Raw genomic sequence first — 17786 nt, forward strand, 5'->3', positions numbered from 1 at the left:
TGTCAGCGGCACGCTGCGATCTCCTACAGCCCACGTCTTCAGTTCCAAAGGAGGCCGGCAGGCGTCGCTGCTGCCAACGGGAAGAGACCGCGCCACAGCTCGCTTGACGTTCCCTCCGTATCTTGTGCGCGCGCAAATCGTTTTTAGCTTGAGGGAGATTTTTACAGAGGAAGTGCGGGAAGAGGGAGGAAAAAAGAGAGGGAACCTGATTTGCTGCAAATGCCAAAGAGAGCTAGGCGGCATCTCCGATGGGGAGCTCGTTTGAAAGGAAAGCTAGCCACTCACTGCCTGCCTCGCATCCATTCTCTGCCCTGCCCTGCTCTTCCTTGCTCGAACGAAGCGGGTTAAGGCGCCCCGGCGAGAAGCTGCCTCCACCGCCTCCCTCCTGCAGGAACCAGCCTCTCCCGCCGCCTCAACTGTACGTGGCCGAGGGAGGAATCCATGGCTACTCCACCCCGCCAGGTTCTGCAGTACAGCGTGAAACTGCTTTTCCTCAGCGAGGAGCAGCTCCGGGAAGGGCTGCGCCTCTCCCACCCCAACCAGAAAGCCCTCCGGCTGGAGGTGCACGCGCGAGGGGAGGACGCGGAGATGACCGTGACGGACGGTTAAGTACAGCGAGCTGCGCGTGCATGTGTGGGCGGCCGGGAGTGGCGGGAGACAGGCTGCCCATTGGGACCGAATGGCCCCGGGGTCCCCGGAGAGAATGAGGCGTGTTCGCCCGCGGGCGCGGAGAGGAAGACGGGAGGCTTTGTGGAAAGTTCCTGCAGCGCGTCGTTGGCCTTGCGCCGCGTTATCACTTACTTCGTTTTTTTCCTCGGCTGTCCTGAGGATCGTCTTCTCTCTGTCTTAAATCATAAAATTGCGAAGGGGGGGCGGGATTCGTAGAGAGCTCACCAGCAGCAGCCTGCCCCCTCCTCCATCGCCCTGGTCCTTGGGAGTGCTTGCAGTGGCTGCGCTTGCGATTCTTGGGCGCTAGGGGAAAGAGGTGTGCCGGAGGATTTTGTGGGTACGTGTGCGAGAGCTACAGGAATTTGGAGAAGATGATCACAGGGAACTTGTGCAAACGGGGTTTCGTTGCCTCCTGAGTGCTCTGTGTGCAGAAACAGGTAAATAGACCATGCGGGAGCAGAAACCTGCATGGGGAGCCATCACATCCACAAGTGATAAGCATCTATATTTCTATTTATTCCATGTGATAATGCCTAAGAAGAGAGGCTAGAACTCAGATTTGTTCATGTCTGAAAGAGTTAGGCAGACATTCTTAAAAGTTTTTTTTAAACTTTCCTAGATTTGTACAGGTTGCCTAGATTTTCCTAATAACTTTTTCTTTTTAAAAAATCAGTCTTTATTGTCTTGTTTATACTCAGATTTTCCAACTTTTTTTCACATCGCACAAGAGGTTCTCTGACCTAATGCTCCCACACAGACAGGCCTCTGCCCAAGCTTTGCAAGATGCACAATTTGTGGTGCTTCAGCAGCTACTGTAGTAATGTTGCAGCAGGGCTAGAAGCTACCCAACTCCCATTTGCTGCTTATGGTTGCTACAGGCACATCCTTCACCTCCTGATCCTAGGAACTTCCCTCCATGGCCATTTTGATTTGGGCAGCAGGAATGATCAGCAACAGACGTTATGCAGGCTCCTTATTTGCACGTATGTAGCAGTCTGACATGAGACAGCTCGACAGGTACAGTACTTTCAAAATGCTCTGACTGACAGGAGGCCTGCAGTGACAGGCTAAGCAGGATTCTCCATCCAGCACTTGTTAATAGCTCCCAGTCACCTTTTGAAGGTGGAGAGTTAGAGATGAGAGACAAGCGAGACAGACAGATGAGTAAGAGAAAGCATGAGAGAGCAACCAAAAAAACAGAGTATGTGAGAAAGAAGGGGAGAGAAGGATGAGCGAGAGAGTAAGTAAGAGAATCCATGGATAATCCATGGGGTGGGTAGGGGCCACAATGTCTGATCCCCTGGTCAGTGGAGATTTCCAGGGAGCCAGGAGAGGTAAAAAGTCCCCATCTACCCTGTGGGTCAGATTCAGACAGATGAATACACTTAAAGGTTTAGCTAACTTACCTCCTGCCCTGCTCATCCCAACACATTACAACAAGCATGTGTAATATTTTTCCTGCTAGTAGGAGATTGCCAATTGCTTTCTTTAACGTTTCCCATATGGAGGGCATCAGGACAGGATCCCTCATTGACCTTGCTAGTGAGGCAGAACAGAGAACAGGTGTCTGGACAGAGCGAATTATGCTGGCACACTTTGTGCCACCTGGAGGAAAGTTAAACTGCCTATCTGGTTGTGACACACTTCTCCACGCTTTGTTGAGGATATCCATTTGTCTCTAAGGCAGAGAATAATAGAAAGGCAAACAGTGCTCACGCGTCGCTATATTTTTCATTTAGCATGTGCTACGTGAGGGGACAACAGAATCAATTCCTGGGTAGGCTGTTCCTGCAATTGATAAAAATTATCTTAAGAAGAATGAATATTTTTCTGTAATGTGCATTTTTTTCCACTATAGACTACAATTGACTAAGGGTTAATAGAAATGAGATCAGGCTCCTGGATTAGCAGATGAGAGGGCCAGGTTTATTGCTTTCTTCATAGTGTTTGCAAGAGATGCACCCCGTGTAGTTTCAGGGTCAGCTCAGACGTTACGAATGGCAAATCAACAAAATGAACTAACATGTAACCAAACTTTGCTGTTTGGAATGTCTGAGCTGCCCCTGAAACTACATGGGGTACATCTCTTGCAAACTCTAGGGGTGCCTTTAAAAGGCTTTTAAGGCATTGTAATGCACAAGTCCATAAGGACTGGATTACAGGCGCAATTTAGGATTACCCACTTCAGATTGAAATCCAAACAGGTGCTTTGGAGCATGCAAATTCAAATGTTGTACCTATTTGCAGTTTTGTAAAGCAGCAGTGACTTTTCCTGAGATGCTGCAGTTGTCATCTGTAGCTGCCTCACAATTATGGAAAAAGACAGGTGCTGTGTTCACACCCTGTGCACTCCAAGACACATTTTTGAATATTTATTTATTTATTTACTATCCCACCTTTATCATTTTTATAAATAACTCAAGGCGGCAAACGTACCTAATACTCCTTCCTCCTCCTATTTTTCCCACAACAACATTGTATCTTCTTACTTTGTATCTTTGTCTACTTAGTTGACCCAGCAGTAAACTAGAGATGCCTAGAGTCAGCCAGATGTCTGTATCACTGTACAGTATATTTTATTCCAAGTCCCTGAATGTTAAAATTATATTGTGTTTTCTAGTATTGTTATTGTTGTCTTTGCTCTTCAGTAAAATAAGTTGTTAGCAAAATGAGAACATGGATACTGAGGGAAGGCAGTGATGTCAGTGAATGGTACAGTAAGACTTAGATTTACTTTAAGGGAAGAGTTTATTTGTGGCCAGTATAGTCTTTCTCTCCAATTTTCTTGTAGTACGAGAACCATATTAGATAGAATGGACTGCTGTTGTGGAAAACTGTTTAACATCTCAAAAGTTTTTTTTTAATGTTCCATAAACAAGTTTGAACTAAAAATATTTACAGAAATGGCAACAGATTTTTAACGTTTTTAAGGAAATGGGGGAATATTAGAATATTAAAATAGTTATCTGAAATCATGGTTAAGAATATAGAAGTTTTAAATATATGAACATCATAATTATCGCTATATTTTTATGCTATCAGGAGGAAACATTAATTTGAATATCTTTTAAAATTGTTCTTCTATATAGGGCGAAATAACTTTCTTAAAATATTTTTAATACTAAGTTTTATCAAGATCCTGATCTTTATATCAATCTTTTTATTGCAAAGCAATTTTTAAAGCTGCAGACAAAATTACCATAGGTATTTACTGATTCTGGAAAAGTATAAGAGTCATGCCCTTGAAATATGACATTTTATACTGGTTTCAATTCCTTCTAGTATGAAATATTAATCTGGTAGATTAGTGAATATGTTAATATTTATTTGTTTCTATTTATGCCTCATTTAAAAAATAATAATTTCCAAAACAGCTTACGATAAAATTAATAAAATGTATGAAATACAGCATAGTCCAAATATGCAAGAAAAAATTAGAAATTTTACTACATAAAATGCATATAATTTTAGAATTGTAAACACCTTATAATTATAAACATGTTATAATCTGAATTCCAGAGTTTGAAAGAGAAAAAAATTTATATCTTGTAACTAGAAATTTAGATTTTACTATATTTTATAGTCTTGAGTAAGACATTGATATTTCTTTATTTTAACATTTCTTTGGTTGTGCTCAGTTCTAATGTGTTTTTATGTATATTTTATTATTAAATATGGAGACTTAGCAGGATAAACAAACATCTGCTGTCTCTGTATCTCATCCCCAAAGAAGTACCCTAGATCCTCTCTGACGTATTGGAAACATAACAATAATGCAAGGTGATACTCATGTCATATTTAAAAATGCAGTGATGTGGTAGGCATGACTGCTCTAATGCCTACTGGAACAGCATGTAACTGTAAAAGTGTAAAACCTTCCTACAGATCAGAAATATATATGTTTAGCCATTGTGGGAGAAGGAGTTCTATGCCTTTACTAATTCATACTGGAGATGTGCTCTTTAGAAAGCTGTTTACCAATGACCGCAGCTTGTGCTAATTACATGTTGAATAAATAGAATAAACAGGGTATAGATTCACCAATAAATAAGTATTTTCTATGGCATTATAAAATTAAATATTGGAGTAATATATTGAGTAGCTAAAAATAAAAACAGCTATACAGCTGCTGTTTATGGATGCAGTGATGAAGCTAGCTGAGTTTATTTTATAAATCTTAAGTCATCTGTATATACTTTTTCAGACAGGGATATGTGGCCTACAGGATTGTTCTTCCTTTAGTTCCCACCTCTAGAACTAATGAGAGAAAACAGCTGACTTCTTCCAGTCAATAACAATCTCAATCTTGGATCAATCCTGAGGTGCATGTAGCAAGTACTGGTCAAGGTACAGACTCTGGATGTCATAAAATACATTTTCAAAATAGTATTTCCACTATGGACTACAATTGACTAAGGATTAATAGAAATGAGATCAGGATAGCCAAGAAACAGGATCCAGAACCTCTTCTCATATGCCAGTGGAAATGGTTGAAAGATATCCTGGCCAAGTTATCTTACAGCACACTCCTATACATACATACGTACATACATATGATGTCCCAATATTTTACTGCAGCCTTTAACCAGTGCTGGAGGGATAAGTACCATATACAGTAGACTCTCGGTTAACCAGCACCCATGGGGATTGGTAGATGCTGGATAAATGTAGTTTCTGGTTGCTTGAGAGTTTCTATTAAACCTTAATACACATTAGATGGCAGGAGAGAGATACAGATTTTTTTGCCTATTGCTTGAGAGTGCCGGGGGTTTTTTCTGGTTGCTTGAGAGTGCCAGTTTTTTCCTGGTTCGATTTTTGTGCTGGTTGCTTGAGAGTGCCGGTTGCTTGGGTTCCGGTTAACTGAGAGTCTACTGTATATACTTGAGCATAAGCCCATCCGCAGATAAGCTAACCCTCAAATTTTTAACCAAAATACCATGAAAATGCACTACCCATGGATAAGCTGACCCTCAAAATTTTCATATTTTAATTTTCATAATTGGCTTATCCATGGGTGGCACATTTTTTCATGATATGGCAATTAAGGCAATGGGCTAGAAACCGGGAGACTGAGAGTTTTAGTCCTGCCTTAGACATGAAAGCTGGCTGGGTGACCTTGGGCCAGTCACACACTCTCAGCCCAACTCACCTCACAGGATTGCTGATGTTGTTCCCACCTCACAGGGGAAAATAGGAAGGAGTATAGAATAAATAATTACAAAATCAAATGAGGTAATAAAAGCCCTGTGAACTCAAAATTCAATTATATGTCAAGATAAATTGATAATTCCTACAATGATGGTGCTTGGCAAATTACTACTGGAGCAGAATCTCACAAATGGTCACTAATTATTTATTAAGAATGTATTCCTTATGCCTGCAACAGGAATTTCAAATTAGGCAGACAAATGGGGTAAAGGGCAGAGTATCATGTCAAAATATTAACTTCTAATCAACTTTGGAAATACTAGATAGCCTTCTGGTGTATTAATGATCAGTTTGGTCTAGTGGTTAAGGTGCTGGGCTAGAAACCAGGAGTCCATGAGTTGTAGTCCCACCTTAGGCATGAAAGCCGGCTGGGTGACTTTGGGCCAGTCACCCTCTCAGCCCAACCCACCTCACAGGGTTGTTGTGGGGAAAATAAGAGGAGGAAGGAGTATTTGGTATGTTTGCTGCCTTAAGTTATTTATAAAAATAATAAAGGTGGGTTATAAAATAAATAAAATAAAAATAAAGTAAAATTTTGAGAGTTGTCTTATCTGTGGATGGGATTATTGTCGAGTATATAAGGGTACTTTAAAAAAGTATTACCCTATGTATATATTCTGGAACTGAGGGGAGGAGGTGGTAAAGTTCTGTATTTAATGAAATGTTATAGCTAGTGGATAGGAATGAATCAGTTATGCAAATTCAGCAGTTATTGAGATTAAAAAGTTAAACTTGCAGACCACTAATTCCAAGCAGAACAAGTAAATGTGGTGGTAAACAAAAATTATTTTGAGAGTGAAATGAACTATGCTGAAATGAGGCAGAAATACCCATAATTTATTGGCTATTTTATTCTAAAGTACAGGGCATATGTAGAAGCTTGAATTCTTTACATTTGCATAGGTTTATTATAGTAGCCATAGAAATAAAGTTTGTGACTGAATTTTGCACAAAGACTTTAGGTGCTTTAGTTTAGTCTAAAGATGGGCAAATTAGTGATTATTATTTTCTCTTATTTTTCTTAATATCTGAAGATCAGTTTATTGATTTTTTAAAGTTTGCACCTAAAATTCCACATATATGGGTCCATATTTCTCTGAGCATATATTTTTGTTTGAAGTGTTGTCTATCATGAAATAACTAACAATTTTGCAAATGATTTCCTAATATATGGGTTTGTATATTATTTCTGTGACAAGCTTTTTTGTAAAAATTTCCAAGATATACAAAAAAGCCTGGTTAAAAATCCTTGATGAATCTTTTCTCCCTTGTCCATAGTCTAGATAATCTAGTAATAAAACTTCCATAGGCGTTACGTAATAAATCACTGCGTAGTGAAAGCATTTCATAAAACAAAGCATTGTCGTGTTCTCCTGTGATGTCAAAGCTAGTTATTTTGGAGCAAAAGCTTAGGATCAGGGTATGAAAATGTAAAGCATGTTACCATGTCTTCTCCTAAGGTTCCTGTAGTATTATTACTTATACTTACAGATTTGTCTAAAGCCATCCTTTGAATCTTTGCCTGAGCTGGGCACTGAAAAAAATGTCCTGGGCGCAGATCCAGTACATTAGCCACTGAACCATGCTGCTGGAAAATAATGAAACAGAATGCTGCTGGGATATAGGCCATCTTCTGTTTGCTCTGCACTAAGTATGCAGTTCACAGATGCTGAGAACAATGATGTTATCTCAGTGTATCTTAGAAAATAAATGCCAAATTTCTGGGGCTTTCGAAAAAAAGACTGCTGTTATTATGTGTTGGTGAATAGAGAACATGGGGAGCCCTTAATGATGATGATGTGTTTCACGAAAGTAAATATTGATTGTGAGGTCAGAGCAGTTCCTTCTACCCTGAATTCTTAGAGGTTATGGGATTTTAAAAATCAAATGAATGAGGAATTTCTTTTAAATGCTTGCCAGAAAATAAGATGTTGATTGGTCTCCAGAGAAGTTCTGTGGACAATAAAAGTCATGACTGGATAGGGAGAAGAATGAGATTAAAGTATAATTTGACAGTGTCTTATTTGAAAGTACCTTTTGGGCCCTGATTGAAGGAGTCCCTCTATGGGCAAATACGCTGTACCTATTTTTATTTGTCTAGTTAGTGGGTAATTTTTACCTTTCCTTTTGTCCGACATCTTTTCTGTGCTGCATCTGAAGCTTTTTTGTCCTAATTCACCATTCAGGTTATGAGATCTGTTGCTCAGATTAAATAGCTGTAGTCAACAGGAATGTTTACTTGCAAGATACGGCTTTTTGATTGTTGCTGTTTTTGTGCTGTTGCTGCTGTTGTAAATGGATTTTGCCAGCAACTGTGAAGGGCCCACAAACCGGGTTTGCAGCTGATAATGTTATTGGTTCAAAAGCCATTAATCAGAGGGTTGGTTGCCTTACAGATTGCAAGCTAGTAAGGATTCTTCTAACCCACACCACTGGTTTTCAAAGTTTCTTACACTGAGAAATCTTCCTGCTTCAAAAGGCCAATAAGAAGCTCCTCATGTCTCCTGTTGAGTTCCTGTTTGCTATAGAAGATTGTAGGATATTTGTTGAAGTGTCCATTCTTTTCATCTTGGTGCAAATCAAGTCTGCTGGAAACCACTGTCACCCTGTGTAAAAGGAGAATATACCTTTGAACATCCTTGTGGCTATGTACTTTGGGGGATGATCATTTGCTGGAAATGGGAAGCTGTCTTCTGGAAAAATTGTCTGCTATTTCTGATCTTCTAATTGAAGAGCCTTATGGTTCCCCAGGAAACAGCTCAAAAACACACACACTGCAGAAATCTATTGTAATGTCTGTAGAATATTGAGCTCCTCATATTGTCACAGAGATGAAGTGGAGATCTTTTAGCAGTCAGCCCAAATGTGCAAGGAGAAATATGAGAATAAAACTTTGGCATATGCAGTAGGTGGATTTTATAGAGCATTCTCCTGAAGCTCTGAATATCTTTAATGCGCCATGGAGGCATTAATACCTTGTCTTCACTGCTAGCAGCAGATTTCTATATTAAAGTCCTGTGAAAATGCTTCACTTTTGAATGTTACCAGATGGAATGAATGAATGATAAGTATCTACGTTAAATGAAATCCAATTCCTGTTGATTTAAGAAAGCTGGAAAAGATATTATTAAATAGTTGCATTTGTTTTATTTTTCTTTTTTATTACAGTTTCTCTACCTTTCATTCAGAGAACTCAAAGCAATAAGTTGTATCCTCTCCAGTTTTAACTTCACAATAGCCATATGAAGAGGATCACTTTCCACCAACTGACATCTCAGTTTACCTGACATCTCAGTCCATCAATCTATGTTCATCAGAACACTCCAGGATAAATAACCTCTCCCTCTCTCTCTCTCTTTCTCTTTCTCTTTCTCTTGCTTCTTTCATTGTTTAAAAAATGAAATGTTTTCAGAAAGATCAGGAATCTGATCTTTCTGAAAGGATCGCCCACTACTAGCTCAGTTTTCCAGTAGATATTAAAGCAGCTGAAGTGTCTCATTACCAGTACCACATAACCTTTTGAAAGTTTATAAAGACAAAGTCTACATCTTCTGCTTGGGTAAGTGGCCTGTAATAAATGCCCACAATGGTATCCCTGTTGTTTCTTACTTCTTTTAGTCTTACTTAATGCTTTCAACAGAATCTCCATCTTCAGGGACATTAATTCCTTCATAGGCATATGGATTCTTTATATGTTCCTTTCTTTTAGCAAGAAAGACCCTTCAAAATCTATGTTCCAATCATGACTCATCCCACCACAGTTTTTTGATACCAATAAGGTCATATTTGCCTTTCCATAATAGGATTTTATCGTTCTCTTATTTATTACTCATATTCTGTGGATTGGTTTACAGACATTGTATGTTCTGATAGCCATACTTTATTAGTCTCACTATCACCATATGTTGAAATTTCCAAGTAGTTTTTTTGTTAGCTCCTCCATTATCATGTGCAGTCATGTTCTTAACATGTTCTTATATGTGCAGTCCCATCAGTTTCTGTATGATTCTATGTCTGTCTCCCTCCTCCTTTCTGGTTTAAAGCCATTATAAAAAGGTTTACAAGGTTCTTGCCAAACTTATTTCTCCTGTAATGAGCAATCATTGTAATGAGCAGTCATCTGTGCCTAACGTCCCTCATCATCGTATACTGGTGATGTAGACCATATTCTAGAAATCCATATCTTTCTATGTCACAACATATAGACAGAAGGAGTCCTGTCTAGAAACGACAGAGGCACAAACAGTTTTCAAGTTTCCAAAAGGAAAACTTGAAAAAAAAGCCTGAATTGATGAATAGTAAAAGCTCACTAACAAGTTGAAAAGCAAGTTGAAAACGTGATGTCAGAACTATTTATCGTTATCTTCATTCCTAGAGAACTAGTGCCAAAAGGTTGGGAAAAAACCCGTAGTCTTGATATTCCAAAATAGAAAGAGATAGAATCTGGGAAACTACAATTGATCTATCATTGATCCTGAGTAAGATACTAGAACAGCATGTTTGCCAAATTATGATGTCACCTTAGTGAGAGAGGGTAAATTATGATGTCACCTTAAAGAGCAAAGGTAAAATACAAAATGCATTTATAACTGCTGTCAAAAAGATTGGAGTCCTTTTCTTTTTTCTTTTTCTTGTCTCTATTTTCTTTCTTACTTAGTCACTATTCTTTCTTATTTTATTTGTTTCTTTTCCAATATTTATATTGTTAAAGATTTCTTCAATAAAATTATATATTCTTTAAAAAGCATGCATGCCAACACTTAATGCTGCCATTACTAGGAACCACATGGGTTTCTCAAAAACAAGTTGTGTCAGACTAATTCCACCACACGCAGCTCCCGCCCCACCCCCTGGCTTGCTCTCTTTGATAAAATGATTAGTTTAGTAGACCAAGGGAATGTTATGGATATAGTGTACTGTGATCTCAGTAAAGTAGTTGACAGTTTATTATCATGCCCTAATGGAGAAGATGAAGAAATGGGGGATGTCTGGGACTCTAGCTGGTTAGACAACTGCATTCGAAGAGTAAATGGTTTTGCATAATCCTGAAAGGAAATATCAAGTGGGATTCTTCAGGACTCTGTCCTTATACCAGTTATTCAAAATCTTTATAAATGATCTCAAATTTGCACACAAAAACAAGTTAGAAGGATTGTCTGCTGCAGAAATATTGGCTTGCTGTAATAGAATCAATGCATCTGGATCATGGGAAGAAAATAATTCCATTGCACTCTGTGATGGTTAGGCAACAGTTGGGGTATTTTGCCTAGTTAAGGCCTTGGTACTTTAAACTGGAAAAGATGGAGTCGGTTCATAGAAGAGCTATCAGCATGGTAAGAGGTCTGGAAACCAAATCCTATAAGGAAATTGTTAAAGGAGTTAGGCACATTTAGCTTGCACAAGACAAGATGCTATAGTTGTGTATAAATATCTAAAAATGATGAATGAAGGATTGTATAGGAGTGGTATTAATTCATCCCTTGGAGAAGGTTCTTTGTAGATTAGATTTGTCTACTTTTGTATTCACATGGAAGTCCATTCATCTCTGATCCACTATCCTACTTCCCCAATCCAGTCAGACAAATGTCTGTATGCCATATTTCTTTAGCATGGTAGTCAGCTTCCATCACCTGGACTTTGACAATGTAGAGTTTATTGTATGCTGGATTTGTATGATGTATCAAAATATTTATTTATTTAATTAATTTTTATCCCACCTTTATTATTTTTATAAATAACTCAAGGCAGCAAACATACCTATTACTCCTTCCTCCTCCTGTTTTCCCCACAACAACCCTGTGAGGTGGGTTGGGCTGAGAGAGTGACTGGCCCAAAGTCACCCAGCCGGCTTTCATGCCTAAGGCGGGACTACAACTCACAGACTCCTGGTTTCTAGCCCAGCGCCTTAACCACTAGACCAAACTGATCATTAATACTCCAGAAGGCTATCTAGTATTTCCAAAGTTGATTAGAAGTTAATATTTTGACATGGTACTCTGCCCTTTACCCCATTTGTCTGCCTAATTTGAAATTCCTGCTGCAGGCATAAGGAATAAATTCGAATAGTGATCATTTGTGAGATTCTGCTCCAGTAGACATTTGTCAAGCACCATCATTATAAGAATCATCAGTTTATCTTGGCATATAATTGAATTTTGAGTTCACAGGGCTCTTTTATTACCTCATTTGATTTTGTAATTATTTTAAATTCTAAAAAATAACATTTGTCATATACTGCCTTAGGAAGGTTTACTTTTTAAAAATACCATATACATCTTTAAAATGAAGTAAATAAAATAAACTATGTATCTGTCATGTTCACTGTTTCAGTGTGCACTGTACATCGTAACATTTCACATGCCATCGTGCTGATGCGCGTTTCTGTTGGATGGGAGCTGCTGTGAAACCTTGTGCCAAGCTCTGTACCTATGTTCATTTCAATGGAATGTGTTTGGGTTATGTGCTCTGCTCAAGGACTTTTCCCGCGGACCATCAGAAGCCGTTAGGAGCACCTGGGATTGTGAGCCTGGGAAGATTATACAGGGGGAGGGATCTCGTCTGTACTGAGGGTTTTTTAGTTTGCATTTGGCACGCTTTTTCCATTCTCAGCTTTCTTTGTGATCCTGCATACTATTCTTTAATAAATCAGATAACTTTATGATCCTGTTCATGAGTCTGATGGTGTTTTAGAATAGGCAATCCTTACATAAAGCTGAGAATCATCAAAGTCGTACCATTAGCTCCTACCAAGATTAGTTTCTTGTGAGGGAAAACAGGTAACGATGGCCAAATCCAAACCCACGACCGGGAGACTCGAGGAGCCGACTAGCTTGATGCCCGAGTCAACGGTCAGGAGCAAAGAACTGAGCCTCACCCCAGAACCTTCAGGTTCATGGCAGCATTCAAGTTCCAGCCTTGAGGTAGAGGAATCCGAAGATGGGAGAGCACCAGAGCAATCGGCACCCAGCGAATCACCCGCAGAGTTGATCACCTGGGATGAAATGGGGGAACCCCAGCCAGGGACGTCCCAGGCGTCCTGGAAGTATCGGTTCCCACTGACCCCAATCGTAGAATCTACCACGGTATCAGAAGGGAGACAGCCTAACGCGCGAGGGAGGGAGGAATCTCAAACCCCTGAAAGGCTAAGAGTGGTAGAGGCCAAATTAGAATTGATGGAGTACATGCTAAAAGCCCTGTCTCTGTCATGGGGGGGGGGGGGCAGCCGAGGCACGAAGGAGATTCCAGCTCCACGCAATCATCCTCCATCCCCTCACCCAGACCACCGGCGGAGCGGGGCTGTAGACGGAGCCGAGATGAATCTCCACCCCGCAGAGCTCATCCATCAATGTCCCCACCCCGAGACAGGAGAACTACTATAACCTGGGGCCCAACCACTCAAGCAGCTGCTAATTCAGCTCCAACAGGAGCGGGGGTGAAAGACTTTTGTCAAGTTTGACGGGGATCCAACTAAGTTGTCTTTCTTTCTCACTAATGCTAAAAGTTATATGAGACAGTTTGGACCCTGCTTCCCTTCCTAAGAGGCTAAAATAATTTCCATTGCCACCAAGCTGAAGGGGTGAGCGGCTGACTGGTATGTTCAATTAAGTGAGGCTAGCTCCCCTGAGCTTGAGGATTTCGAGGAATTCATGTGGGCGTTAAAGCTGCATTTTGAGGATCCTCTAGCCAAGGCAAGGGCTAAAAAGGCACTGAAGGATCTTATCCAGGGCCAACTGTCTGTAGCTGATTATGCCCTGGAGTTTAAGGCTTTAGCTGGGAAAATCCCCGATTGGTCTCAGTCAACCTTAATAGAACGATTTAAAGAGGGACTCAACAGGGACGTCCTGCAGTGGGCATTGTGTAGAGACGACCCAGAGACATTGTATGAATGGATCTGTCTGGCGGCAAGGCTGAGCATGCCCAGCATACCTACATGCAAACCAAACGACCTGAAAAGCAACCAGCCACTGTGAGGGGACTCCGAAGTGCCGCAACTGCTACCTGGCCAGGCTATAGAGCCTGGGAAGAGGAGAGAGATCGGCGCTATGCGAAGGGTCAATGTCTCCAATGCGGAAAGGAAGGGTACCGAGCAGTTGATTGCCCAAAAGCCAAGGCTGGAGACCGAGCGGGCAACCTACTGGCCAAATCGCCGCCCTCATTGCGGCGGAAGACGGCAGCCAAGGGGGCGGCCGATGCTGAAGAAGTACCCTACTTCTCGGGAGAGGCTGAAGATGACTCTAAGGAGCCGGCAGGAAATGCCAGCCACCTGCCATGAAAAGCTCCTGCGGGCAGGTGGAGGAGGATGGGCGCAAAGATGCTATGGTGAGTGCTGACTGTCCCATTCTAGCAGTAAAAGTGAAATTGGGCTCCCGCACAAAGACTACAGGGGTCTGGGCTTTAGCTGACTCTGGGTGTTCCAGGTGTCTGATTCACCCTGATCTGGTTGCTGCTTTGGACCTGCCTAGCTTTCCCCTCCAGCAGCCTTTGATCTTCACACAGTTGGATGGTTCAACAGCGGGGGGGGGCGACCCATTTCACTGGAACTGTCGCAATGCAAATGGGCAGCCACCGTGAGACTTTAAAATTTATAGTAGCACCCGTTGGCAACCCCTTAGTAATTCTGGGAATTCCCTGGTTGACTTATCGAAGCCCCCATATAAATTGGGAACACAGAACTCTGACTTTTAAGGATGGGTTTTACCAAGCCCCTGCCGCAGAGAGGGCTTCAAGAGCAGGGGTTGGAAGGGCTGCAATTGCCATGCTGCGCCCTAGTTTGGCACGTTTAAAGGGCTTGCCCGATCGATAACAAGAGTTTGCAGACGTTTTTGGAGAAATGGAAGCAGATCAGCTACCCCCTCATCAGAAAACTGATGGTGCCATAGAGTTGGTTCCTAACGCTCAATTGCCCAAGCCAAAAATTTATCCAATGACTCAGAAGGAGCTTGGGGCATTACGGGACTTTATCGACAAAAATCTGTCAAGGGGGTTTATTGAACCTGCAAATTCCTCAGTTGGGGCCCCTGTGCTATTCCGGGAAAAGAAAGATGGCACGTTTCGACTCTGTATGGACTATCGGGGGTTAAATTCCATCTCGATCTGCAACAAGTATCCTCTACCACTAATGAAAGACATGTTAGCTCATTTGTCAAAGGGTAAGATTTTCTCCAAGCTCGACCTTTGTGAAGCCTATTTTCGCATACGAGCTGGAGACGAGTGGAAAACCACTTTTAATTGCCCATTGGATTCATTTCAGTACAAAGTTCTCCCTTTTGGGTTAACAGGGGTGCCTGGAGTCTTCATGCAATTGATTAATGAAGTATTACATGATCATTTGTTTAAAGGGGTCCTGGTTTATTTGGACGATGTGCTCATTTACACCGAATCCGAGGAGGAACACAAACGCCTTCTCAAACAGGTGTTAAGTAAGCTTAGAGATGCCAAGCTTTATGCCAAGCTTTCCAAATGTGAATTTCACAAAACCCAACTTGACTATCTAGGCTATAGGGTATCTGACAAAGGCATTAAGATGGACCCTGAAAAAATTCAGACGATTTTAAGTTGGGAACGTCCCCGCACCTGGAGGCAACTACAAAGTTTCCTAGGGCTCAGTAATTATTATCGGCAGTTTATCCAGGGATTTGCTGAGATTGCTTTGCCCCTTACTGAGTTGCTGCGTACCAAGGGTTTGGGAGAGACACGCAAGGTGAAAAACCCTGGGGCAGTGCTGAATTGGACACCTGAATGCCAGGCGGCATTCGAGAAGTTAAAGACCCTCTTCACTGCTGAGCCTATTTTACAACACCCCGATCCTGAACGCCCCTTTGTGGTCCAAGTTGATGCTTCTGACTCCTCAATTGGGGCTATATTGTTACAGAGGGATTCTGACAATCACTTAAAACACTGCGCTTATTTGTCTAGAAAATTTTCTGAAACAGAATGCCGGTGGCATGTTTGGGAAAAGGAGGCGTTTGCTGTAAAAACCGCTTTGGAAGCCTGGCGGCACCTGGAAGGCGCTAAATGCCCTTTCGAGGTTTGGACTGATCACAGGAATTTGGAAGCCCTCTGCACCTCCTGGCATCTCAGTCCTAAACAAATTCGCTGGGCTCAATTTTTCAGTCAGTTTAACTTCCAGTTAAAATTTATTCCGGGAAAGAAAAACTTTCTGGCCGATGCTTTGTCACGTTTACCTCAGGACTCTGACCATGTGGCAGATATAGTGGGGACTGTTCTTACTGAACCACAACTGGGCTTGGTTGCCGTCACCTGGAGCCAGACCCGTGCACAGGCAACCCCGCCCCCAGCCCCATCTGGGAGGCAAAAAATGCAAGTTCCTTGTCAGTTACAGAAGGACTTTCTCCAGGAACTGAAATCTGATACTTGGTTACTAGCTAATAGAGACAATGTTTCTTTTGAAGACAGTCTAGCGTGGGTGGAACACTGCCTTTATGTGCCTGAAACTTTAAGGGCTGATGTTTTACAGTGTTCCCATGATGATAAACTTGCTGGACACTTTGGGTTTGTCAAAACATTGCATTTGGTTCACCGTCAATTTTGGTGGCCAACCTTAAGGCATGATGTAAAGGACTATGTTACTTCCTGTCCTGTTTGTGCCATGTCAAAGCGAAAAGGGGGTAAACCACAGGGGCTTCTGCAGCCAGTCGCCAGCCCATCCTGTCCCTGGGACAAGATTTCTATGGACTTTATTGTGGACTTACCCCCCATTCAGAAGAAAACTGTCATTTGGGTTGTAAAAGATTTTTTCTCCAAACAAGCCTATTTCATTCCATGTGCGTCCATTCCGTCAGCCCCGCAATTGGCCTGCCTATTTCTCATCCACATCTACCGTCTCCACGGTAGACCCTCCTGTTTGGTCAGCAACCGCGGGACACAGTTCACTTCCCAGTTTTGGAAATCATTTTTAAAATTGATTGGCACCAAGCAGGTGTTGTCCACTTCGTCGCATCCTGAGACTGATGGATCTACAGAGGTTTTGAACTCTGCCCTCAAACAATTCCTTAGAGCATACATAAATTACCATCAGGACAATTGGGTGGACTTGTTGCCCTTTGCTGAGGTGGCTTACAACAATGCTGTCCATCAGAGCACTCCACCAGGCAGACCCCTTTTCGTGTGGTTTCTGGTGGTGACTTTGTTCCTATCCCTGAGCTGCCACAAACCCCTCCTCAGTCCTGTTCTGCCTCTGACTGGGCTGTTCAGCTGGCTGATTCCTGGCCGGTGATTCAGCAGGCTTTGGCTGATGCCCAGGCTGCTTACAAGTTCCAAACCGATAAACGTCATTCTTTGCAACACGATTTCAAAATTGGGGATCAGGTTTATCTTTCTACCAAATTCATCAAGTCCCCACAGCTCTCGAAAAAGCTTGCTCCCAAGTTCATTGGCCCTTTCCCTGTTGTTGGTCTTATCAATCCAGTTACTGTTAAGTTGGACCTGCCTCACAATTTGAAACGCTTGCACCCTGTTTTCCATTGCAGCCTGCTCAAGCCTGTCCACCACTCTTCCTGCTGGCATCCCCAACCTCCTCCTCCTCTCCGATCATGATTCATGGGCAACAGCACTTTGAAGTCAAGGAGGTAATTGATTCTTGCAAGCTTCGAGGCACCCTCCAGTACCTGATCCACTGGAAACTTTCCTCATCCTGAATGGGTGCCTGCTCACTATGTTAATGCTCCTGATTTAGTTAACCGTTTCCATTTGGTTTACCCGTTAAAACCTTCCCCTTAATGTTTTCTTTCTTTTGGGGGGGCAGTATGTCATGTTCACCGTTTCAATGTGCGCTGTACAGCATAACGTTTCACATGCCATGGTGCTGATGTGCGTTTCTGTTGGGAGGGAGCTGCTGTGAAACCTTGTGCCAAGCTATGTATCATAAAACTGAAAAAATTGGTCTCATA

At 41.9% G+C, this 17786-nt stretch overlaps 1 protein-coding gene across 1 annotated transcript in view; it reads left to right on the plus strand.

The window, feature by feature from the left end:
• Window positions 1-189: 189 nt before the first annotated feature.
• The window catches only part of LOC134491372 (histone-arginine methyltransferase CARM1-like), a 78217-nt gene continuing 60620 nt past the window's right edge, over window positions 190-17786 (plus strand). The window contains exon 1 of the mRNA XM_063295088.1: window positions 190-604. Within this exon, the coding sequence (XP_063151158.1) occupies window positions 442-604 (163 nt within the window). The 5' untranslated portion in view covers window positions 190-441. The remainder of the gene's footprint in view (window positions 605-17786) is intronic.

Source organism: Candoia aspera, chromosome 2, assembly GCF_035149785.1.
Source record: "Candoia aspera isolate rCanAsp1 chromosome 2, rCanAsp1.hap2, whole genome shotgun sequence".
NCBI lineage: Eukaryota > Metazoa > Chordata > Lepidosauria > Squamata > Boidae > Candoia > Candoia aspera.